General features: G+C 42.6%; 1 protein-coding gene across 22 annotated transcripts in view; it reads right to left on the bottom strand.

Moving 5' to 3' along the window:
* The window catches only part of CADPS2 (calcium dependent secretion activator 2), a 315,235-nt gene extending 291,955 nt beyond the window's left edge, over window positions 1-23,280 (bottom strand). For 15 of the 22 annotated variants that reach the window (XM_035331904.1, XM_035331942.1, XM_035331949.1 and 12 more), the window contains exon 1: window positions 22,856-23,279. In XM_035331904.1, the coding sequence (XP_035187795.1) occupies window positions 22,856-23,182 (327 nt within the window). In that variant the 5' untranslated portion in view covers window positions 23,183-23,279. Of the gene's footprint in view, window positions 1-22,855 lie in introns of all 22 variants that reach the window. The other 7 variants (XM_035331849.1, XM_035331889.1, XM_035331938.1 and 4 more) reach the window with 1 other exon arrangement.
* Window positions 23,281-26,005: the final 2,725 nt, after the last annotated feature.

Raw genomic sequence — 26,005 nt, 5'->3', positions numbered from 1 at the left:
TCATTCTGAAGGAGCCACACACATTCCTCACCATGCCCCAGGTCACAGACATCACACGCCAGCTAAGCTCTCCCTGCCTGCCACAGACCCTTGCAGCTATGTCCCGCCTACACTGCCCACAGCTGCAGAACTCAAAAATTCCTTTCCAGACATATGAAAGAAACCTTTCTTTTGCTAAGAGAGTGGTCAAACCACAGAGCAGATGTCTGGAGAGGTCACCAAGCCTTGGAGGCTTGTTCAATGTGCCCCTTTCTTTCCCTGATACTCAGTGGAGCTCTTATCTCCAGTCAACACAACCACATGGGCAAGTCACCTCACTCCAGCGCAGATACCTTACAAATGGCCCAAACGAGTGGATGGCCTTATGAACAGACTGACTCACAGCAGCCTCCGCTCACCAGATCACAACTAACTAAACGAGAGCCCAGGCAAATTTGCCCAAATGTATGTTTTGGTGAATCACTCTTCCCAAAGCTCTCCCTCTTGTGTGAGCAGACCAATATCTCCAGCTAAATAAAAACATTACAACTGGATAACTCATTTTCTTAATCACTGGTTATATCCATGACAGTTCCTGCCACTTCAACACTACAGCTCTTGAGAATTAATAAAGCCTCTTCATGTGTCAAGTAAGAGAAATAATCCTACCGTATCGGTGGCTTTGTAATTTGTAGTAAGTAGGTATATTCCCCGCAAGTTTTCTGTCCTCTTATTTGTAGAACATAAGAAAGATAGTTGCAATGCATGATAGCAAAAGGAACACAGGCTAATTTGTAGCATGAAGGACACGATTATTGCACAGACACTAGAAAGGTTGACATGAAAATCTGCATCTCTCACTTTCCATCTTGCTGCAGCATCACATCAAGGCTACAAGATACTTTGAAAGTAGAACTTTTCATTACCCAAAATACCAGATGTTTCTGGTAAGACAGCAGCATGCTCACAACATCCACAATAATCTGAAATTTGTTGGGAGAAAAAAAAAAAAAAAACAAAAAAAAACACATTTAGGGAGAGTGATATTTAAGGATCAATTCCTCTCTCACTTTAGAGAGTTTGTTCTATGGAAGCCAAAATTGCTTTTGTTGTTTTTGTTTGTTTGTTTGTTTTTCCTCATAACTCACAAATTATTTAATCATAAGCCATATAAAAAAAAAGATTCTGTGAGCCTTCTTTAAAAAACATCTTTTACCACGGGAATTTCTTCCTCTTACTTAGATTCCATCTCTAAGAACTTTCTGACCTATGGAGTAACACATAACCAGCCTGAATTCCTAACCTCTAACAACCAGGTACACGACTTCCCAGACACTTTCAGCACATTTAGCCACACCACACTGCTCCTACAAACAACAGCTACAAAAAGAATCTGAAAAATGATTACTATCTTGCTTATATAGACATAATACAAAGAAGTCTTAGAGTCACATGCTAAAGAACAAATTCACACCCTATGTGAGCCATCTGGTTTAAAGCCAAGTATTTTTCTCCTCCACCCACAAATCTTGTATAAACATAAGAATAGCACAGTTCCTCTTTCAAGAGGAACACACCTAGAAAAAAAAGTCAACAATTCCCTCTCAGCCAGTTTCATGAACATGTTTTACGAGAATAAATTTGCATCCTGTCCATTTCTGACAGCAGCCAGAAAGAATACCTGTTTCTTGACAGGCTGAAAGAAATAATAATAATAATAAAGGTATTTTAGAATCTGGCTGTGGGCCGCTATTGCCACATGCCTACTTTTCAGTGCAGTAGTTACCATTCACAGCAGTATGGCTTCACTCAAATGACACTGAAGTCCTTTCATTATTTCCAGGTTATCCCACTGTTCTCATGTCACAGCCCAATTAGTAACTGCTCAGCTGTGTATTAGCTCAACAGGAATTTAAAGTCAAATAAAGACAGTTTTGATTCAGACAACCAATGTCTGATATCAGTGTTTAAATTATTTAAGTCTTTCAGGTGCTCGTCCCTTCTCTAATATTGCATTTTAGCTTTACAGCCACATACAGAGGTTCCCATCCTCCAGCTGTTTTGTAACTCCTACTGAATTAGCTAAATAGGTATCCTCAAAGCAGAAGAAAAAAAAAAAAAAAGACACTTTTTTAAAATCATGTCTGACCTTCACAAGCACCATTGTCAAAACAGGTAAAACCTACTCAATTCATTTGGAGGAGGGTAAAATATATCAGTTAGTAGTATGCTTTATACTAGACAGGTAAACGCATAATGAGTTCTACACAAGTATGACCAAAAATCTATTTGACAATTTTCCTCTGCTCACCTTTCTCAAACTTTCTCCTATGTCAAAACATTCAAGCAAGGCTGTCTGTCAGTACCTTTCAGGGAAAATCCAGACTGCTCCTCCTCCAGAGCAAATTGCTCACCCTTTCATCCAGCTGCCTTTACACCACATACCAACTCCTCTGTTAATGCTCAGCCTGCTCCTTATTCAGTCACCCCAAAGGGGAAACCTGCAGGCTCTGGTTTCATGCCTGGCACTTTCCCCTAAGCAACTTGTGGGAGCAGGAGAAAAACTGCAGTCTCAAGAGGGCTATTTGCCCGCAGAGCAACCAATCCAGCAGTTTCACTAACTAATAACTTTCTAGTCAAGGATAACTGACCCTCTAGCCAAAACTGAAGAAGCTCCAACCTTTCCCAATGACATTACTCATCTCTTACAATGACAGTTTAGAAAGTACACTGTACATTTTCCTGAAATTTGAGGCAACTACTGTATCATCCCCTTGCATATGGTTCCAAGACTTCTATTTTCCATTACTACTAAGTATCACATGCCAGCCATTTATACAATTACTGTTTTCCCCACGTCTATTTAGCTGATACACACCTTCTAAAGAATCTCACAGAACTGCTTAACACTCAAAGTCTTCTTATTTGCATCAATCACAACACTGAAGGGGTCAGACACATTTCTGCCCTGCTTCAGATTAAGGCCTTTGAGCTCCGTGATCTGTCTAGCTTCTTCAGAAGGCATACAATCCTTATGACAGACTACAGGTAATTTGCCTCAAATAAAAATTTTGTTCTGAAATTGAACCAAAAAGTTAAAGGGCCTTAAAACGTATTTTGCTATCAATTAAAAGCACATATAGTCTAGTCATTAATCTTTTTATCTCTTTTTTTTTTAAAAAAAAAAAGTAGGAAATAGCTTAGAAAATAAGATAAATTCCTTTAGTCCTAAATTTCTTATATTCTCATCCTACAGCCTTGCTGAGAGCAACAGATTGGACATATCCTCCCAGCACATGCAACAGAGCAAACAGAAGGCTCCCATCCCAGTGATGTGCTTCACAACAAGGGACATTGCTGAGAGCAAACTGGATAGGCACTTGGACTGACGTACCCATCCCCCTGAAAAAAAAATTTTAGCAAATACACAAAAACACCACGAGGCAAGAGTGGTAAGAGACAGTTTACCTCTCCTGCAGGATTTGTTTCGGGGACCAGGGGATAGTCTTTTGAAGACAAGTTACCCGAAGTTTTATCCAGCAGCTCCTGCAAATTATTTGCTACCTCATTTGCTATTCCTCAATGATAGCAAGCACAGCTGAGAAGGCTTTCCTCTTGGAAACCAATTATCAAAATTATAATATTCAGATTACATTATCTCAATTATTTCATTAAAAACCACGAGTGAGGATGGGAGTTGCATTGCTACAAAGCATAACATGAAAGATTGCAGCTGCATTCCATAATCTCATTTAGTTTCAAGACAGCTGTTGCAAAGAAAAGGAAGATAAGGGCTACGTGAATTTTTAGTATAAGTGCTCCCAAAGAAGAGCAAGCCAGTGAAATAAGGGGAGAGAGATCTCCCAATCTAGAAACAAGCCACAAGTGCAGATCCAACAGCTGACTAGAGTCATGGTGAAGTATCAGCAGGTTACCACTCAGACACAATGCTTTGTACTCATGAATCCCATGAGGTTAAGGACCTCGTTGCCCCACTGAAATTGTTGGTATTGAAAAGACTGCACAATCTTACAACAGAAAAATTAGCACCCATATAGTGGCTGACTCCATAGCCATACCAGGCTATGCTCCCCCACGCTACCAGGAAGATCTGACAATTGACATTTGGACATCTGATAAGGACAGGAAACTGTCTGCATCCCCCTTCCCAGGGAACAGGGATAACAACACTATTTAGCCATTTTCAGATGTAAATTAGAAAAATGCATGCTTTTTTTTTTTTTTTCCTTCTTTAACTACCTTATCATTGCAGAGTGGTATCATTTTTTCACAAAGCCTACCACTTGAAAAGCCTATGGAACAATCTCAGAAATATTTATTTCAAAGCATTGTGTAATGTCATTATTAGCATTTTATTTCAAATCATGACTCATGGATATTCATTCTGAAAAGCTATAAAATAAAAGCACTAGGAAGCACGCAGTGAGAGACCGGGGCAATAATGAAAACAAGAATGGAAATCAATAAAGAGAGAAAGAACTAGACCAATGGGAACTGGACCATATCACAGACCGTAATTCACTGGTGACTAACTTATACTGAATGCTAACGACTGAGCGCTGGCAGGAACACATTTGATCAAAACCTATCTGACATAGTGCAGAGCTCAAAAGGCAAATCAGGCAGGTCTCTCTGAAGCTATGGTAATTAGAGCTTAGCGGTGTGACCGTTTTTTGTTCCCTGAAGAAAAAAAGGAAAGAAAAAAAAATAGTCTTAAAGCTATTACTCTCTGCAAATGCTTAGTTACAACTTCACAATATATTCATAGAGCACATACTTGTGCAAAATCCTGCTGAAATGAAAAAAGCTCCCTTTCAGGCTGGAGGGTGGCTCGCTTTCCCTAAAGGCCAGGGCCTGAGAAGGGCATTGCCATGTACATGAATGGGAAGAGGTTAAGTGATTTGAGGACAGCACACATATTAAATAACATGAAGGCAGATGAGATAACATCAGATGTTTGAAAGAAACAATGAAAGGAAGTCGACTGAAAGCCTCCCAGCCTTCCCTGCTGACAACAACTGCACTCAAAGACAAGCATAACAAGAAGGGGCCAGCAGGGGAACTACTGGAGTAGAACGAAAGCTGTAAAATCCAGACCAAGGGAGAATAAAGGTGCTTTCAAACATGAACCACTACAGGTCTGCATTTAGGCATACAGCATACAGGAAGCACAGAGGCATACAGGGCATACAGCACCAGGAAGCACAGAGGTCCACCAGTCCTTGCAGGAGCTCGGTGGAAAGCCCCCGAGGGGAGGGATGATGCCAACAGGGAACCCAGGGAAGGAGACCAGCACTTCACCTCAGCACCACAACAGAACAGGGAACAAAGGTACGGGCAGCAAGGACAAAACCCCAGACTGGGAGGTTAATATGCCCAGTTAACTTGTCCCAGTCATCTCCGGTCTACAGCCAAGAAAAAGCAACCACTGCAGTCCCTCTCAGGCTATGAAGGAGTAAAAAGCATCTTTCCCTCCATTACGTTTAAACACCGGGGGTTAGGGAAAAATTTCTCCTCATACCTGCATGAAACTCATTTTTACCCGATGGAAACCCACAGACAGGCCACAGTTTAAGTTTATTACCTGTTCTCAGTTCTTCTGCCACTGAAGTCCACAAAGAAGAAGAAACCCTACCTCACCTTGAAACAAACTCACCCACAAAGTTCTTTGCAGATGGTGCTCCAAGTTCAGGAGATAGCTGAACTGCACCTCTCTGCTCAAGGGCAGAGCCATAAGCCTTAGAAAGTCCGGTGTCCCCAGGTGTCTTTAAAAACTGCTAATGACCTAACTCAATGAGGTATCCAGTCAGCTTCTCAGTGTCTGGAGAGACACCAAAGGCTTAAGCTAGTAGAAGTGGAAAAAATGTGTTTTTTCCCCCTCTCTGAAACATAATCCAGAGGTTGTTTTTTGTTTTGTTTTTAATACATATTTCTAAGAGTAGCAAGTTCAGTTTTGGAATAAAGCAATTGGAATAACCTTGTCACATACAATTATCAAGGATCCTTTCTTTCAGATCACCAGGAGAGGATGAGCTCTTAGATGAGCATCCTTAAATGCTCAATACAAGCCTTTCTCATTTAAGTTGTGAGTAAATTCTTGTATCTTATCCCAAAAAAGCTGTTTAAGATGACTTTAGTATTCACTGTGCTGGTAATTTATGTATCTAACCAAAAGCAACAGAACAGGATTCCTGATCTCCATCTCTCCCACTATCACAGAAAGAAATGGCACAGTGATTAGGAGCATGCCAGAGGAACAACAGAGCTGACACTTGCATAGCTATTGCACAGAAAATTGTGAAGGAGGAGGGAGAACATGCGGCTCTGGAGATGCAATTTCCTCTCCAGACTTCAGATAAAAATCAATTTTCAATATTTCTGTTATTTGCAAAGTGAAGGTAGAGGACCTCTGTGCAAAGCACGGAGGACAGCTAAAGGAATGACAATGAACAACAGAAGCGTATAGAAATCTGAGCAGGCAGAGGGAAAGGTTGAGTTTATTCCTCCAGCTCCCAGTACTGTTCTCTTTTACCAAGACTACTAAATTAAGACGGGAAGTTTCTCTTCTTCTTTCTAAAGCATTTCTTTCCTCTGGTGCAAAGAACCAGATAACACAATCCCAAATCAAAATAAAAGGTGTATGTGCTGTTTGGTAAAATCCAGTATAGTTAAGGAGTCTGAAAAGCAGAGGAGAGTTATGGAGGATAAGGTTTTTGCTTAACTTTGTGCAAACAAACCTCAAGGAACAAGAACCAGAATTTCCAGGTGATTCACTTGGTAGGGACTGAGCACAAGTGTGTTCCCAAGACGCAAAGAAAAAAGGACTGACCTTCAGAATAATTCACAGCATTTTATTTGTACTAGCTTTTCCAAAAATCATCATTATTTAGCAGAACTGAGTAGGAGTAAGGCAGACAGACCAAAGGCTTCTTTGAACCTTCCAACATCGTGAGATTCCTGAATTATTATTATATGTGCCTGTATTACTACAAGCAGGACAAAAGATGAGCCAGACTCAGAAGTCATATGCTGTTGTACTCTATTCAAAAACAAAGTTGTGGTGTTGAAGGAAGGAAGGAAGCATGAATTTATGTCTTTTTGTCACACAGAAAACCAATGTATATACATGGTAGTGGGTTTGAAAACAAAAACATTGACTCAAGTACGCTGGATAATATTTTACCGGGGAGAATTAACTCCAAAAGCTGCGGCCTAATTGCCTCATTACACGTGTCTGCTAAGAGCATTCAAGCCACATGCAGAAGTCCAACAAGAATGCCCAGGTGTGGAAGCACACTGTACACGCCCTGATCATTCAGACTCCTGCAGTCAACAGATCACTTGACCCAACAGATGTTTGTTCAGCTCTGCTCCATAGCTTGCCAAGTTCAGCCACGGCAGGATGCCAAACCAGCCTTTTTAGAAGCTGATCTGGCGACCTGGAACTCAGAACTTGTGATAGCAGGTTGGCTTAAAGCAAATTAAAACAAAGGCCCACAGCAATGCCCTGACAGAGTGCCTATGAATTGTTACCATTGAATGGTCTTTGTTCTTTATCGCTGCTGCACTCAAATTATTTTGAAAGCTCGGTGATACGCATGGGTATTGAACATGAATCCAGTCTCAGCAGTGTGTATTTTGTCAGAAAGATCTTTTTAGCCTAGAAACTGAAGCGATAATTTATTCTCTGCATCAAGGAATTGAGAAGTTAGTCAGTTCAGTCATCTAGATTGAAGTGTAAAGAGATCCAAACGAGGCGGCATGGAATTTCTTCAAAACAAGAGCCTGAGAGTTGTCCAGCATCCCCCAAAGAAACCTCCTTCCCAAAAGAAGGCAGAAGATCTTTACCTACAGAGGAGTACAGCCTGCTCAGGAAAAGGAAATAAAAATAATAAAAATAAGGCTGTTTGTATATCTGACCTAGAATCCAAAGGACTAGTCACACAAAGTCACAAATCTGCCATAATTATTTAAAAGTTGATAAAAATCAAGTAATCCATTTGCTTCTTATTCTTGCTTTCTGGCTTAAAGAATGCCATAGATCTTATCTAAAGACCAATGAAGCAGCTAAGAGACAGCTACACTGGTGAAAGAGGTTAAAATCAATAAAAACACAAGGGCAAGTGTTTAGTGAGAAACAGCAGGCCTCAGGAAAGGTAGCTGCAAAGTCCTGGAGTGCTGTAACTGCAAAATAACCAGAAATGCAGTATTTCCATACTTGTTGTTACAGAGAGAACATGAACATGATATTGAAGTCTTCTGATTTTGAAATTTGATATTGAAATTCAAGGCTGGGATGCACTGGCAAGCACAGAGCATAAGAATACTGTGCTGGAAACCACAGCCAGTGTGGGAGCTGTGCTACCAGGACAGGGATAAATTCAGTCACACACATCAGGCAAGGACTTGCCACAACTTCTGCTAGATTTTTAGCCTCCTTAGTTGCTCTGAGCTGAGGGGCTGGATGCACTGTCTCAGCACAACCCCAGACAAAGCATGAAAAGGCAACATAGAAAGGAGAGTGTATTAACCCCAGCTGCAAAACACACAGAGAAAGGCCATTAGAGAAGTATAAGAAAGAGACACAACTGCACAAGTGGTGGTTCATAGCTTGGTTTGCTTCATTTAACAGAATGAGACACCACCCTCTACTGAATCCCTCAGAGGGGAAAAGCTGCTATTTTAACTGAGGGGCAGAGCTGATAGAATTACACATGGGTATAAAACAAGCTAAGAATGGATTCAGTCTGGAAACAGAAGTCTCATAACTACTAAGGTAATGACAAACAGTGGGGATTCCCACTGATTGAAGTTTTACCTGTTTACAGAAGAGACAACTTGGTTGCTTTTGGAAATGAGACTGTCTCAACAAAGGAGGTGCCCTCCCATTAGTGTAAAGAAATGCAGAACTTGTTTGTGTGTTGAAGCCATTCAGCAAGAATTCTGCAGAGGTAAGCTTTGCATCCTACAGCAAAGCAATACCTTGGTTCAGCTACAATATATGCCAGGGTGCTTAGTAAGTGTACCTGAGGCATGGTAGCTTTGTTAGTGTATCTTACTACTTGCTTTGTTACAAGCAACATATTTAATTAAACAGGTATCACTAAAGGCATAATGAGGGTAGCAGAGTTGTCTGGCAGCTGTGGTGTTATTCCCTGGTAGCTACTCCATGTTTCACAAAGCATCTTCTGAACCGTCAGGTGGATAAAATACCTAATTTAACACAGGAACTACTGAAGGGAAACCTACCCATAGCCTATTTATGTCACCTTTCAGAAAAGGCTCATATTTTGGTTCAGTAGGTTATATGCACACAATTTGAAAACGCACATGTAATTTGTGCAGGATCTACTGCACCGGTACCTGTGTACCTAAGTCAGCCTACTCCAAAGTAACTACATGTTTGGCTACTGCTAAAAAAAAAAAAAAAAAAAAAAAAACACTAATTAAATGCCATCCCCTCTTTAAAACTGTGTTAGTTTAGTCCACTCTGGTGTTTTGCACTTTTCTGTACATCAGTAGAGAAGATGGCATGTATTCGTTTATTCAGTATCCAAAAAAAAAAAAAAAAAAAAAAAGCCCAACAAATTATTATAATGTTTTATTAAGCTTAAAATTAGCAAGCAACTTGCAAGCACGTTTTGATAGTGCCTTAGGTTCTAATTTTCACTTCATCATATGAATGGCCACAGTGAATAAATATTCTGACACCTGCCTTAAACACACCCGTGCATATACCATCCAAGAACGTGTTCCCTTCATTGACTAAATGATCTGGTTTCTCACTCTGAATCCTTCAGCCCTTTTGAAATAAAAGCTTCAAGGCTACCTATTTTCTTCTGATGTTAATATGCAATTCTGTTCATTTCCCAGGCTCTCCAGCATTATAGATTGAAATGGATTTGCACTGCTGACCATCTGTATTGCTCTGAGCTTCAACATCTCACACGCCTTCACAGAATCTCTCAATCCACGTACCACTGCTGCTATTGTAATCAGTATGCATTACCCCATTTATCTTATTAGCACTGTCAGTGTGATGCTGATCACTGATATGAAGAAGCCATTCCACTGTAACCACATCATTACTAAAAATAAAATAGGGCAACTTTTTTTCCCCTCTCCAAAAAGCGGCTTATGACAGGTCTGCTAGTTGCTTATTGAAGTCAGCATGGGAAAAAGCTAAGAGAGCTATCTACGCAGTTCTGCAGTGGGATGATTTATTTTTTTTGGTTCCCTTTTTTTAAAAAAGGAACTCGCACAATTAGTATAGTTGTTTTCCTGTTGGAACTAATTATTTTTCCACTGAAGAAAAAATACAAATTGAATCAAATGATGAAAATAAATTATCCTTCACACTGAGAACACATATGCCATGTTTCGACCCAAAGCAAGTTTCTGCAGCCAAGGTATAAATCCATCCTCAAACACATCAACAAATAGTATTTAATTCTTATGTTTGTAAGACCTAGATAGCAGAAACAGAAGAGTAGAAAATCAGTGTACTGTATTCAACAGGGCACACTCTGAGCAAGACCTAAGAAATCAGATCAATGCCAAAAGCTCAATATTAATAAAAAAAAATAAAACCTCTGCCATTAACAAAAGCCGTAAGAACAACTCTGATTCCCTATCACAAGGTTTAGGAGTTTCATTCTAAATGAAGCAGCTACCAAACTGAGCCAAGGCAAAAATATGCATCTGCAGAGAATGGGTTGGGGTAAGAGGTTGTGTTTTATATAAAATAAATAGCAATTTACAATTTTTACAAAAACAAACAAAAATATTTTTCTGAAAAAAATAGTAATATTAAATGACTTTTATTCAGTACAAGCCATAATCTCTTTAAAACAGATTAGGCCGTAATAATCTATGGAGCACTAATGCTCATATCAGCATCTATAGCTTTCTTTCTGTCTCCCACACTTGCACACACTTCATTCTTTCACACAGAATCTTATATGTATATTTTCCACGTGTGTCTGTCCTTTAAAGCTTCAGCATCTCTCCATAAACACTGGGGACCAAGAAGTGCCAGGGCACCCAGGGAGGTGTGGACATGCCACCACCACCACGAGCGCCACCACCACCACCCCAGCTGCACTTCAGGCTTATAGCAGCCCCCAGTTTCCCCCTTTCCAGCACACGAATGCACCCAGAGACACCTCACAACCTCACAGGAGCAGAGATCCTAATCAGTTATTAAAGCCCAGAAGCATTTTCTACTGCCAAGCAGGAGACGCGTCTCACACCCCGGCACTTCAGCACACCTCCATCCTCAGACCCTGGCAGATGCTTAGAAGTGGCGCAGGAAATCACACGCAGGGTTCAATGCAATTTCCAAGCAATTATAGCTTTGTTATTCCTAATCTAAATTTCTATAAACATGTCAAAGTAATTGAGGACCAAGGCTATTTAAAACAAGTCAAGTCTACAAATTAAGGAGTACTCAATTAGGCAGGAACACTGAAATGGGTGCCTGCCTAAAACTTAACCCCTGATTAGCCCCTTTAAATAACTCCTTAATTTCAAAATAATACTAATACTAATACTACTAATAATAATAATATGGCTAGATATTTTTTTTTCAAAGAAAAAAGAGAAATCCTTAAACTTTGTACACAATTTACAGACTGCTATTTTTTCAAGAACCTAAAAAAGAGTAATTATAGTCCATTTGGTGGCCCATACACTTGACAGCAAACAGTTGCCACATATACACATGCTAATAATCAACACAGGGAGGATGCTATCCAAAAGGTCCTCTCCAAGCTTTAAAAACCCGCTCAGCTGTGACAGCAGCAGACTATTGCAAAGCCAACTATTAAAAAGAAATACGGTATGTCAGCAAATTTCATAAGCTGAGTCTATTGAAGTCATACATTAAATAATAATAAAAAACAACAACAAAGAGCATTTGATATTAAAATGGAAATACTATTCCTCTTCTACCTGTCATTCTGCCCCCATTAATCCCCACCTCAGCACTAGAAAGTATAAGCAGAGCAACCTCTTGCAAATCAGTTCAGGTCTATCTACTGGATTAGATTCAGTGGATGGCTCAGGGTGTCACAATATTTTCCAAGGACACTTTATTTGCTGTCTGATGATATTCTTGAAAATCATTTACCAGTCATTAATTATGCATTCTATTTCTTATAATCAGTTTTTTTAATTAGTATCCCAGTCAGCTTTGCTGATGATCCCACACTTCTAGTAATTAGGGGCAGCTTATTGCCCCTAATTAACTTCAGGCATAGCACAACTGTATTACTTTGTTACTTTAGCTGATTTTACGTTTGCATTTCATATTCTGTCCTGCTTTACAGGCTCAGAAAGGCAACTGTGGTGCTACTTATCTCTTTTTTAGATATCTCTTGACTTTGTATTAGCTGCTGTATTTTAAATCTCTCCAACTCTCCAGTCACCTCTACACTGGCAAGCAGTGCGATGCAAGAAGAGCGCATCCGCAGAGCAAAGCAGTTGATACTGACGACCTGACATCCACCCTAAATCCACTTCAAGAAGCTTTGCTTCAGACCACCTGTAGTGGGTTTATGTGACAAGGTTTTGGTAGCAGGGGGCCATAGGGGTGGCTTCTGTGAGAAGGATCTAGAAGCTGCCCCATGTTTGGTAAGGGCCCCACTGCTGACCAGAACTGAGCCAATAAGTGATGGTGTTTGCGCCTCTGTGAGAGCAGATTTAAGACAGGAAAAAAAACGCTGCGCCACACAGCAGCTGGGAGAGTGAGAGGAGTGAGGAACAGCCTTGCAGGCACCAAGGTCAGTGAAGAAGGAGGGGGAGAGGTGCTCCAGGCGCCGGAGCAGAAGTCCCCTGCGGCCTGCGGGGAGGACCATGGTGAAGCAGGATGTCCCCCTGCAGCCCATGGAGTACCACGGTGGAGCAGGTGACCTGGCAGGAGCTGCTGCCCGTGGGGGACCCAGGCTGGAGCAGTTTGCTCCCGAGGGATGGACCCCGTGGTATGGACCCATATCTGGAGCAGTTCTTGAAGAGCTGCTGCCTGTGGGAAGCCCACGCTGGATCAGTTCAGCAAGGACTGCATCCCGTGGGTGGGACCCCACAGCACAGGGGACGAGAGTGACCAAGAAGGAGCGGCAGAGAAGAATTTCTATAGACTGACCATAACCCCCATTCCCCCGTTCCCCTGCGCCGCTCGGGGGGAGGAGGTGGAGGAGGGTGGATGGGAGGGGAAGGTGCTTTTGGTTTCTTTCCTTTGTTTCTCACTTCTCTAGCTCGTTCGTAATAGGCAATAAATCTTACTATCTCCCTATGCTGAGTCTGTTTTGCCCATCACAATAATTACTGCGCGATCTCCTTGTCCTTATCTCAACCCTTGAGCCCCTTTCATCGTATTTTCTCCCTGTTCCTCTTTGAGGAGGGGGAGTGAGAGAGCGGTTGTGGTGGAGCTCGGTCACCCACCCGAGCGAAACCATCACACCACCGCCAGTCTGGCTGCAAGGACTCCCATAATCTAACTTCTGGCTTAGCTTTGCCCACAACAGCAGCATCCGCGTGCTCCAAGCACCGTCTCTGCAAGTGGGGACAAGGAGGGTCTCTTTAAAGCATACTCCTGATCTGAGCTAAGATGTTGATGCAGACACCGATGCTGTCACCAATAAAGTTCCTCCCGGAACTCCTCTTGCTTTTTAAAAGACTCACTTACCTCATCAGGTCATTCTTTCCCAGCTAGTGGACAGCAGCCACAGCCACTGCACATCAACCCAGCACCATCCAGCACAGATTAGCAAAATACAGCAGTCGGGCTTAAACAGATTTTTTCAGACTATCAGAAGAACTCTGCCAGCCTCCTTCAGTCTCCTTCCCTTGTGTGCTGCTCTGCATAATTAAGTGCATTTTCAACAGATACAGCTTATAATACGGTAAGAGGGTCATGTGTGGAGGCTTTTGCCAGCTTAATGACTTTGTCACATCTCCATGACCTTTAGTGACCCGTTCCAGACTGCGTTCTCACTAGCAACTGTAGTTATTAACATGTTATTAATTAATGTATTATTAACATGTTAATTTGTTGCAGTTTAAACATCCAGAACACATTAAGCAGCTCATGGTTTAGTGAACATCTGAAAGTTTTGTTACCACTTTAAATAAATAATACTTCTAATTCTTAAAACTTGCTGTCTGTACATGAGAAGCATCATTTATTAAAGTAACAGAAAGACTGTCAGAATCCAGTTGTTCCAATGTAACTTTGAGGAAGATCAACAAAGACCACAGATAGTGCCCAGCCCTAGACCAGTGTATTGCTCTCCTTCCTTGAGATTTAGGAAGTAAAGAGGTCTTAGAATGCAAGTACTACTCTTAAAATTCCCCCTACCTTACACAGTTAAACAGCATTCTTATTTTATTTTCAGCAACACATAAGCAAATCATATCTATATATCCACATCTTGTCAGATCTCAGTTCCCAGATTACCTTAATAAGATGTTGTTGTTTTTTTATTAAATACGTTTCCAGGTGGTAAAATGTAAGTTTTATATACACAAAACATAGCTAGTCATTTTCAAGCATGTATTATTATGGAAGAAGACCTGGAAGCATTAAGGAATGGTACCTAAAAACTTGGATGACAGAGAAAAACGACTTTAGAAATTGGCCTTAAAAATCTCAAGTGATGTTTTTAAAGCCACTGAATTTGGCAGCCAAATCATGTTGAGAAAGAAAACAGAAACGTATAAAGTATATTATTCTCTGATGCACGTTCTATTATTTACCTTAAAATGTTTATAATTATTTCATCCAGCATGTACCAGCACACTTAGAACCTCCATTTTTAAGCATATATGTGGGTACCAGAATGCCACTGCATTTGGTGTTAAGTCACCGTGAGCTGGATCTAAGTGTCCATTCAGGCAGATACTCCTACTCTCCTCAGCAGAGGCAAGCTGAAGATTCCAAGATCCAGAAGAACATTACTAATGGGATTTGAAATTTCAGTCTCTAAATAATATCACTATTTGTTGCTCTTCAATACCTGCTGGTAAGGGATTGAAAAATCCTCTGCCTTTTGATGACAGTGCAGGAAAGATGGGAGGTCTGAGGGGAACAGAGTGCTACAATGATTTGATATCAGTCCTATACCAAAACAACCACTTCTTTATTTCTTTTCCTTGCTTATGATCCATCCATAAGGGGATCAGAATAAACTGCTCAATATTAATATTTTAGCACTAATGCATATTTGATGTATCAAGCAGTTGGAATGATGAAACATTCTTAGAAAACTTTTGTAGGAGAAACAGCTGCCCATACCCTGCTACAAGGCCTCAGAATACACAATTCAAAAATAAGTGAAGGAACATAAGAGCAATAGGCACAAACTGGGGATGCTCCTGAGCAAAAGCTAGCAAGATAAATATTTGGCACACACTGCCTGGAGGTCTATTTTTTATTTTCACAGAAAGCTCATGAAACCACAATAAGAAAATCCCAAGCTGATAAAATGACTAAAACCTTCTGTAGAAATATATATATATATATATATATATATATATATCTGGGACCATGAAAACACTGTTTTCCCAAACACACATCCTACCACCCCAATTTCCATGCAGTTCAGTTTCTGAGCACCAAGTTTCTTACCCACTCTTTGCCCTTGTTATTCTTTGTTACACCAACATGGACATTGAGTCTGTTCAGTTTCTTCCAGCTTAATCTTTATCTCTTTTTGCTAGTCCAGTACCTTTGATGCAAACTCTTATCCCCAGGATACTCTCCTTCTTCAGTTCTGCTTCATACTGAAAAGCAGAACTGATGACCAGTGGATTTCCCTGCTACAAATTCATTCCTTTGTCACTGTTCTTGCTCAACACTTCCTCTGTCCCAAAGTGAATTTGGTATTTGGTTCCATGTATTTTCTCAATACCTCTAACTTGGACCATTACCAATTCCCACTTCTCCCCTACTCTTTGCAGAGGTGCATCATCTCTTTGGAGATCTCATTTACACCTTGTCTGAGGTTTGTCTTTTCCTCCACATCACTGTCTGTGCCCCAAACAATTCCACTCATACTACTGCTCCAGGGACATTTCTACTACAGCACTGCTCTGAGCATCCCTCTGCTACTTGCACTGAGCAGAAGCTTGGCCTCTACATCCCAAATCTCACTGCCAAGACAGCTGCACGTAAATGAATAACCAAACTGTGCAAGATAAATGGAAACAGCGCTGGAAAAAAGATTCATGTTCCATCACCTTCTCTTTTTTAATTTTTCTTCACCGGATCATGGGGCTTACAGAGTGCTCTGTGTAGGACCGACTGTCCATTCTTCACAAGGCTGTTAATGAATGCTTTTCCTCTTCCTGACAGGAAAAACACTCAAGAACATTCTTAAACTTATTCATACAAGTAATCACGCTTGAAGAGAGGCATATGCTTTATCTCCTCACTGCAAAATAAATAAGCACCAGAAATAAATTCTTTTGAGGAATTATCATCAACTTGTTGAGAATTTTAAAGAAAAAAAAATCAAAAGCCTTCAATGCTTATGGCTGTGAAAATAACCTTCAAAACACAAACCTAAGCTGATGCAGCCTGGTACCCACATACAAACACTCTGCCTCTCCTGCTGCTCAGAGTTTCCCCCACACAGCAACAAACTGAAAACTGACTTTTCACAGCTGCTATTCCAAAACCTGTGGGAATCAGCTGCAGCTCACAAGTGCTGGGCTGCTTTCAATTCGGTGCCAGCACTTCCAGGCAGAAGCAGGCTTTGGAGATGCTCACTAGGCAGAGGGAATAAGAGTTCAGCAGATGCTGTTCCTCCCCTCCTGAAAGACAACAGCTAAAACACAAAGAGAAGTTTGAGTACCAGACCTGAGCATGCCACAGACAGCAGCAGGCAACAAGAGGAGCAAGTTGGAAAGAAATACAGGAGGCATCTTTGCAATGACTGTGACAATAAAATATGAAAAGAGATATTATAAAAGAATTTTAAAAAATTGAGATGTTGGCACCCAGTTCAGGTGGAGTAATGTACTAACTGGTGCTCAGATACAACAAAATACAGGGCCAGAGTCAAGGCACAAAGGTTCGAACCCCAACAGAAACTCTTCAATCAGAAGGGAGAGCCAAGCACCTTCCCAGAAATACACAAATCCCCCCGTCTTTCCCCACAGCCACCTCTTGTTGATAAATGGGAAGTGAGTTTTTTCCGTGAGCTATTAGCTTTCCAGTTCCTGTGAGTATAGGAATAAAAGAGAACCAACTGAAGACAGGGATGTGCTAAGCTCGCAAAATAGTAGACATCTGCACACACACAAAAAAAAAAAAGAAACAAGAAGGGTTACAGGAAAGTAGAAAACATATAAAGAGATACATTAAAAAAAGATAGAATGTATACAAAAGGCAACTTCAGGATGACATTCACCAATATTAAGAAGAAATGGTGCAAAGCCAGAAAGAAAAAACAGCCTAACTAGCAGTAAGCAAACAGTGAGGTGACTGGTTAGTAGTGCCCCAGAACATGAACTAGTCATGAATGCTGTGAATGGGGGAAGCACGGGGGTGCAAATTTGATTTTATAAGAAATGCTTCATTCAAAATATAGTCAACTAGAAACCAACTAGTATTTTCTGCTCTAGCAATATTCTACAGTTACAGACAAGTACATGGTAATTAGTATTTTGGCATATTGACCAGATGCAGATGAAGGAATATCGTTTGGAGGGGGAGAATATTTTTACCAGTTTTATTCCTCCACAGTAGCAATGAGTATGTTTCTCAGATGATATCAGAGAGAATTATTAGGACAAAAAGAGTAGATCTGGTGTTTCTGCTTCTCTGTCACCAATTACCAACAGCTCAGATACACAAAACATATAATTGGAGAATAACAACTGCCTGGAAGGGGTGAGAAATGCCAGGCAGCCCAACCAGCCAGTTCCCTGGTACCATTCCTGTAGAGATGGCGACAGTCAACCAATTCCTCAAACTCATCCTGTCAGCTCCCCTGTAGAAAAACTAATAAGTAGTCTTTCTCCAGCACTTGAAATGGGGTATTTGCCAACAGAGTTAATATACTTGTCAAACCACATGGCTGACAGAAAGAACTCAACAGCCTCATTCAGAAAAAAAAAAAAAAAATAAAGTTGTCCCCTCAAATGATCAAAAAAGTCAAATATCAAAGGCAAATATGGGCTAAAATAGGCAGGGAAAGCAAAACAAGCAAGCGAAAGAAGAGACTGATTAATTTTTCAGCATAGTAGAATAAAGTTTGCAGACTGTCCCTACATACCCACTTCATTACACGGCTGTTTACCAAAGACTAGTTTTCCCAGCACACTGCCCTGCTTTCAGCCAAGCCACTCTAATCAATGCTGAGCTGGCTACGCAGCAGCACAGTGTAAGATTAAATCAAAACTCAGAAGGGTTGTCATTTCTGAACTGGCGCTGGTAACCAGAAAGCTCTGTTTCACTTATCACCCTTCAGCGTTTCTTCAGCCATGGCTGACTCGTGAACCTTCCTCCTGCAGACATGAATTTCTTCTTTCCCAAAGAACAAGTTTTCAATGGGGTAAAAAGATCTGATTGCCAATAGTCTAGTCTTAATAAGTATGGAGCTGTGCAAGCCAACATCTTAATGGGCTTTGACAGGACTTAACAAAATATACTAACTTGATTGAAAACAAAGTACCCATGGCTTAACGAATCACGACAAGGTGTTTGTGAAAGGAGGAGGAAGGTAAATAAACCTGATTTAAAATGACTTTCTGAATTCCTTCTCAAAAAAATAAATAAATAAAAAGAAATAAGATTTGTAAAGGAAATATTGAAGGGAAGAATAGAAGATGTCTTCCTAGAAAGCTCTTCCACAGAATTTTGACCAGATAGCAAGTTTTCTTGTTAAGCTCTTCCCTTGAAGCACATCTAGAATTTTCAGCAAGAATGGCTTTGGATGTATTCTCCTTCTTACTAGAAGTGGAAAAAAGCATCTCATGAAGGAGGCTCTGAAAACTTGAGATGATTTTTCCTTCCCAAAATGTGCTCAGCCAATCAATAAGTGACACAAGCTTGGGGCAGAAGAAATAAAGACATTGAGAATAGAACTGTGATACAGAGAATTGAGTCTGACCCTGTAACCAACATCTTCTTGATAAAGTCATTCAGTGGACACATATCATGAACCTCTTCTTTAGAGGTAAAGCCCAAGAAACAGGAAAGAACAAATCCATGAAGCTCAGATGAAAATAAAGGACTGAATATTGCCACTCCTACTTTTGACTATTAACTAAAACTTGATATTTTTGAAGTACTCACAGGGAAGCAGGTAGATGGAGGAAATGGAAGGACGATAGGTCAGAATGTATTCACAAAGTAAATCTCTTTTAGTTACGATTTCTAAATAGATGGCTCAATTACTTCTCCTATTTATCACCTATGAAAGCAGACTTGAATTATCAGCTTTGATGTACTAAGCCTTTAATGCATTAGGAAATCTCCTTTAGCGTAGGAGCATTACTCCCCTCCCAGTCTTGGATTTCTAGTGTGACTGCTTTACTAGAGTAAATTTTAAGATGTTGAGAAAGAAAAACACTGGATGAATACCTTTTTGTTGGTGATGGTACTTAACTGTGGCATTCCGTTGCCCCGTCCTTCCTCAGGAGCTTTGATTCATCTCCCAGATACAGAACTTGCCTTTATCCTACACTCCTTAAATAAAACTGAGTATGCACATAAAGGTATACAACTGACTGGTGTAAACTGCAGTTACCAGGGTCGTCATCTAGTCCCTGTTTCAGTGTTATGTTCACATACACCATTTTGTCTTGATGGAAGACAGCTGCACAGAGATTGCAATTCACTCTTTCACCTAAATCCCTAAAAGTCAGCCTGCGGACTGTTCTGAGATTCGGTTTGGCTGGGGTGCAAAAGGAGAAGCAGAAAGAATGATGTATGACTTCTTTTTTGCTGGACTAAGAAGGAACAGGAGCAGAGAGGTAAAAAAGGAAAGATGCTAACATATATTCTAGAAGATTCACTAGAAAAAGTGGAAACTACAGAAATGTGACAAAGACTCCTTCAAACAAAGATAGGCAAGTCTTATTTGCTAATGGCATGACATGCAATGCATTGATGCAGTAATATTTCTCTAAAAACTTGGAAAATGCATGGTCAAATGTCCATAAATACCTACCAGACATAGAAGTATGTGTTTCAGCAAAGTTTAGGCTAAATTACATTGGATTTGGCCAATGGATTTGGATTTGTCACAGTTCTTGTCTTAGTTTGATCTTTTTTTTTCTTTTTTTTTTTTATTGACCTTATGTATGACAATAGAGCTGAGCTAATTTTACTTAGTTGGAAGAAAGAAGGATGAGAAAACGCAACAGAGGAGCAAAACTGTCTGCATTTAAAATTCTTTACTTTAATTAGTATAACTCAGTCCATTAAGTATGATGGTCTTAAGATACTGTATGGTAGATTGCAATCTGATACTGAGAAAGAACATTAGAATCCAGCAGTATTGTAAACCATTTCCTTACTGATATTACAATGCAACTGAGGATGTTTGATATGTGAATCCCATCTCATTCCCTTACTGGATAATACGTGCCACATTAAAACAGAAGTAAACTGCATTCTGCAATATTTGCTCAGCAATATGCCAAATGAACTGGCAGAAAGTACAGATTACTTCTGCTCTCAAGCAGGGTGGATACTATTCTTAGGTTATCAGAAAGACTGCTCGTGCACAAGCACGAAGAGTGCACCACAAGAGGCAGACTGGGCTGGGAGCTGGAGCCACAGGGCACTGCAGGTTCTGGCTCAAAGCACCGCCCTGGATCACTTACCCGCTGGTGCCAAGCGGGACGGGCGGCAGTGAATGGCTCTTGTTGAATAACAGGTCGGGGACCTCAGTGCAGCTCACAACACAGGGCCTGCCACTGACAGACAGCAGTTGTGAAGGGAAAGAGTGAGAGATGAAGGGATGGTGCAAACCAGGGAGAAAACTCGTTCAGGAAGTAAGACAGTGCTTTACCTGAGCACAGGTCCTTCTAGGGGACATCCAAAAGCACGCACACCAGACCCCTGTGCAGCACAGACTGCAAACGTTACAGCACAAAGCAGGTTCTCCACCTGGCTCTCGGCGCCCCTCAGCCTGCCTGAACTCTGAGAACTGGTTCTGCTACACCATTCTCAGCACTTCACCAGGTATTACATTGAATTGTCAAGTAAGAGGAAGGCTGTTTATGTATATTTCATTATTTCTAGAGAGAACTGCAACTCCTAGAGAGATTTTTTTTGTGTGTTACGGCTTATTTAAGAGCATTAGTTTGTGACCAGCAAGAGACTGGTCCTGCAGCTAAATTCCTAAACACAATAAAAATCTCTTTCCACATACAATAGTAAAGCCAAAAGGCAGAATTCACTTAAAAACAGTAATTAACAAGAGTACCATTTAATTTTAGGTATTAAGTCAATTCTGTCAATCAGTCTGCTCCCTGTTCATATGCTATATCCACGAGTGCTACATTTCTGTATTGGCTGCACATCAGCAATCTCCTTTCATACATCTTATTAATAAAAATAACTAATACCGTCGTTATTTTTAAAATGCTGTTCCTATATTTAGGGACTGAGATCAGTGAGAACTTCTAAACATTCAGTATCTTCTGCAGTTGATGGCCACAAGTTGCAACTTTGAGGCTGACGAGGAAAAAATTCACTGCCCGGACAGCGATTGAGCAGGTCACAGAGGTGGGCTGTGGGATCTGTCTCTGGTGGCCTTTGAGACTCAGGTGGAGAAAGCCACAGCTGGCCTGAACTACTGCTGTCACCCTAGGTTTGAGCAGGGCAGACTAGATGACCAGCAGATTTCCCTTAAGATATCTTCACTGTGGTGACTCTTTCAGGGTGGAGGAACCCTCACCAGGCTAGGCAAAATCCTAATTTTATGGGATTTTTTTTGGATTCCTGCTTTTGGAAAGTCTTTATATGGGTTTCACTGTTTAAGCACCTAAAAACTTAACAAAAACAAGATGTTCTTCTGGCAATAATCGTATTATTACCACCACATTCACTTGTCAAAGAATTCACTAAGCACAAATAGCCTAGAGCAAGCATGATAGACTCTGGCACCCCAAAACATTTTGTACTGGTTTTTACAAAGCTTTAGAGACATGCAAATAGCAGGATCGTAAAAAGCTACCCAGAACTGAATTTCTTCTGTGACGTACCAATACTCTGCTGGAAAGTGATGTGGGCATTTTGTTGTTGTTTTACGGAACTGAACAGAAAGTAAAACAGCTCCAAGTATCTCAGACCAAACACTTCAAGAACTGAGTGTTTAAAGGAGTTATCTGGAAGCACGGTGCCCTGTTGCAAAACTTTAGGTTGCAAAACCTGACTGCACACTACCTGTGCAGTCGCTCAGAAGTCATGGAGTACAAATAAACGAGCACCTTCGCAGGCAGCACGGCCACCTGCCGCCTCCCTGCTGACCCTCACATCCCTGATGCTCGAGGGACAGCGTGATTTTGGTGAGGCTGCCCCGAGGATGAAGGCAGCCTCCTCCACCTCCCCGCCCCGCAGCAGGGCTCGGGGGCATCTCGGGGCGCTCCGGCTGCCCCGGGACCCCTCTGACTGCCCCGGGACCCCTCCGGCAGCCGGGGGATCCCTCGCAGCCCCCCGCCGCGCCCCCAGCGCCCGGTTTTGGGGCAGCTCTGGGAACTCCTGGCAGCGTCCCCCGGGGGATGCGGTGCCCACCGCTCCCCTCCTCCTGGCCCTCGCCTCAGGGGGACCGACGGGGAGATGCCGGGAGTCTCGCCCGTGCGTCCGGGCGGGCAGGGGGCTGCCCGTCGTGGGGCTCACCTTCTGCTGCCGACGGGCCATGTCGGTGGGCTGCTTGGCGTTGAAGGGGTGCGCGATGCAGCGGGCGATGAAGACGTAGAGCTGCAGCCGGAGCCGCTTCTCCCGCTCCTCCCGCTGCAGCCGCTCCTGCTCCTCTCGGCCCTCGCTCAGCACCGAGGGGCTGGGGCTGGGGCCGGGGGTCGCAGCCCGCCCCGCGCCCCCCTCCCTGCCCCGCGCCTCCCGCGGCGGCGGCAGCGAGCCCCCGGCCGGCACCCCCGGCCCGTCCCGCCGCCGCTCCTCCTCCTGCACCTCATCGGACTCCTCCTCGCTGGACGAAGGGTCCAGCATCGCGGCCGAGAGGCTGAGCGGCCGGCGCCTTCCCGGACACGTCGAGTTTCCACCCCGACGGCTTCCTCCCGGGAGCCCAGCGAGGGGCGGGCCGGGGGAGGCGGGGTTTGGGAAGGGGGTCGAGCCTGGGTTGCCTTGGGAATTGCTCCGAGCCGCTCCCGGCGGAGGCGGGGACGGGGCTGGGCTCCAGAGACCGCCCGCCCGCACCTGCCCGGCTCGGCTCGGCTCCCCTTGGCCTCCCTCCAGCACCCCGCACCCCGCACCCCGCACCCCGGGGCGGCCCCAAAACGTCCCGGGGGTGCCTGCAGCCCCCCGCCCCAGCACGGCTCGCTGACATCCTCTGTCACGTAGTGCGGGCAGAACGACAGGTACCGCAGATGCCTCCAGTAAAAACTAATAAATAAATAAATAATCAAAACTAAATAAATAAATAAACAGAAACCACTGAAAACATGTTTGTTTTCTGAGACCAGGAGTGAGCCGAAGCGTCGCTCGCTCGCCCAGGATGCCCCTGCTGCCAAGAGGCAGCTCACATCCCTCAGAGATCCATGTTTTGGACGGATCCAGAGAGGATTCACAGTTCGGGCTGCGGGAAGTGTATGGCAGCCTGTTACCATCACTTTCTCAACTAATATAAAAAAGGTCTTACCATGTGGAAGTGAAATGTGCAGAGTCAGGTTGCGGTGCCCTGGGCAGCGGCCCTGGGGACGGAAGGCACGCTATTTTCAGGAGGACCAACAAACCCTTCTCTGGTCCCTGCACAGCCACACACACACGGCAGTGCCAGTACCAGGACATAGGCACCACAGCCCAGGACAGGGGGATAAAAGCCAGCGGGCTGGCTCCCAGAAAGGCAATGTCCCTGTATGCTGCATGAAAATGATGGCAAATTAGGCTCTGCCCACGCAGCTCTTGGCCTCTTCTGACTTGCAGTGGCAAGTTTTAAAAGCCCCGGATGAAACGTTGGCAAACTCAGAAGGTGTGCTCAGTGCTCGCTGCTTGAGGATAGCCTTCATCCCCTGTTCAGCTGACATGGGCTGGGGGTGGTGAAAGGCCATTACCAACATTTTGAAGCACCCAGTCCTGCAGGTTTAGGACAGGATCTTTAAAGCAGGCAGTTATCTCCTGAGTGAATTGGCTTTCAGAAGGTGAAATTACTCCTGCTGTGGGCAGCTATTAGCTAGATGGCAGTATTAAGTATTAGGAGTCTGGGTTCTGCTTCTGCATCCACCAGAGGAATGCGGTGTAGCACTGGAGAGCCAAACTGACACACAGACTTCTTTGGACATTTGGATGCTAAGTGTAGCAGTCATATAAAAATAGCTCAGGTTTTTAATCTAACTAAAATCTTCCGAATCTTCTGAAACCAGTGAAATGCAGAAAGGCAGTCAGAGAAAAGTATGGAAGCCAATCTATCTCTGATCACATTTCCTTAGATGAGGAATTGCTGAGGACCATTTTTATGGGTAACACCACCACCAGTCATGTGTCAGTACTTGTGTTCCCCATGTGTCATTACAAGTAGTGCTAACCCTGTAGCTATGTAAAAGTACGGACCTGGTTACTCTAAAGTACTTTTTCACTAAAGCAAGTCCAACGTGCACTCAGATTTGCAGGTGCCTTTCACAACAATTTGTTGTCATTCTCATAGGAAATAAAAATAAAGTAACACTATGAAAAACTTGCCATTGAAAGCATGCAAAGCACCGACTGGTACATGAACTCCCTAAACTTCAAAACTATCAGGTCCTAAAAATTTTTAAATTTAGTGGCCAAGCCCAGCAGTATCATGTCTTGGTCATTGATTACTGCTGCATTAAGGCCAGGATCAGCATGTTATCATGCATACAATTACACGACTCTTCTTTATATAAAATGTTATGTTTGCTCAGGTAGCTGCCTGCACCTTTTTGGAGGGATGATCTCCCCTATTTTACTTCATGTTTCAGAAGAGAATCACACAACTGTTGAGGTTGGCAGGGACCTCCTGAGATCACCTCATCCAAGCCCCCCAGAGCAGGGTCACCCTACACCGTGTCCAGTCAGGTTTTGAATATCTCCAAGGATGGAGACTCTACAATATTTCCAGGCAACCTGTGACAGTTTGATCACTCTCACAGTAATTTTATTTTTTTTCTTATGTTAAAATGTAATTATTTTCCTGTGTTTCACACTGTGCCTGTGGCTTCTTGTCCTTCCCTGGGTGCAGGGAATCATCTCAGCACCCAGGTCATTAATGAAGATGTTAAGCAGTATTGGTCCCACTATCAGTCTCTGGGTACGCTGCTGTTACCTGGACTCCAAGTGACCTACACAACCCTCTGGGCCTAACAGTTCAGCCAGTTTTCAGTCCACTTCATTGCCCATTTCTCTAGCCTGGACTTCTTCAGTTTGCCTGTGAGGATCCTATGGGAGGCAGTGCTGAAAGTTTGCCTGAAATCAAGATGAATCATGTCCACTGCTCCCCCCTCATCCACCAGGCCAGTCATTTGGTCATAGAAGGCTCTCAGGTTGGTCAGGCATGATCCCCCATGCATAGATCCATGCCAGCTACTCCCAATCACTTTCTTGTTTTGAATATATTTGGAAATAGCTTCCAAGATGATTTGCTCAGTCACCTTCCCCATGGCAAAGATGAGGCCAGCTGGTCTGTAGATCTTTAGTTGCCCTTAGGGAATTTAGGAGTGCTATTTGCTTTCTTCCACCACTTAAAACATCCATTTAAAATATCTTCCCTAGAGCTGCACACCAAGGACCTCTAGTAAGGCTACAAATGTCTTGTATTTTCTTTTTAGGCCTCGTCTTTTCTCCCTTCTTTCCTCA

This window comes from Oxyura jamaicensis, chromosome 1 (assembly GCF_011077185.1).
Source record: "Oxyura jamaicensis isolate SHBP4307 breed ruddy duck chromosome 1, BPBGC_Ojam_1.0, whole genome shotgun sequence".
Lineage (NCBI taxonomy): Eukaryota > Metazoa > Chordata > Aves > Anseriformes > Anatidae > Oxyura > Oxyura jamaicensis.
This window is presented reverse-complemented; position numbering and strand designations above follow the sequence as displayed.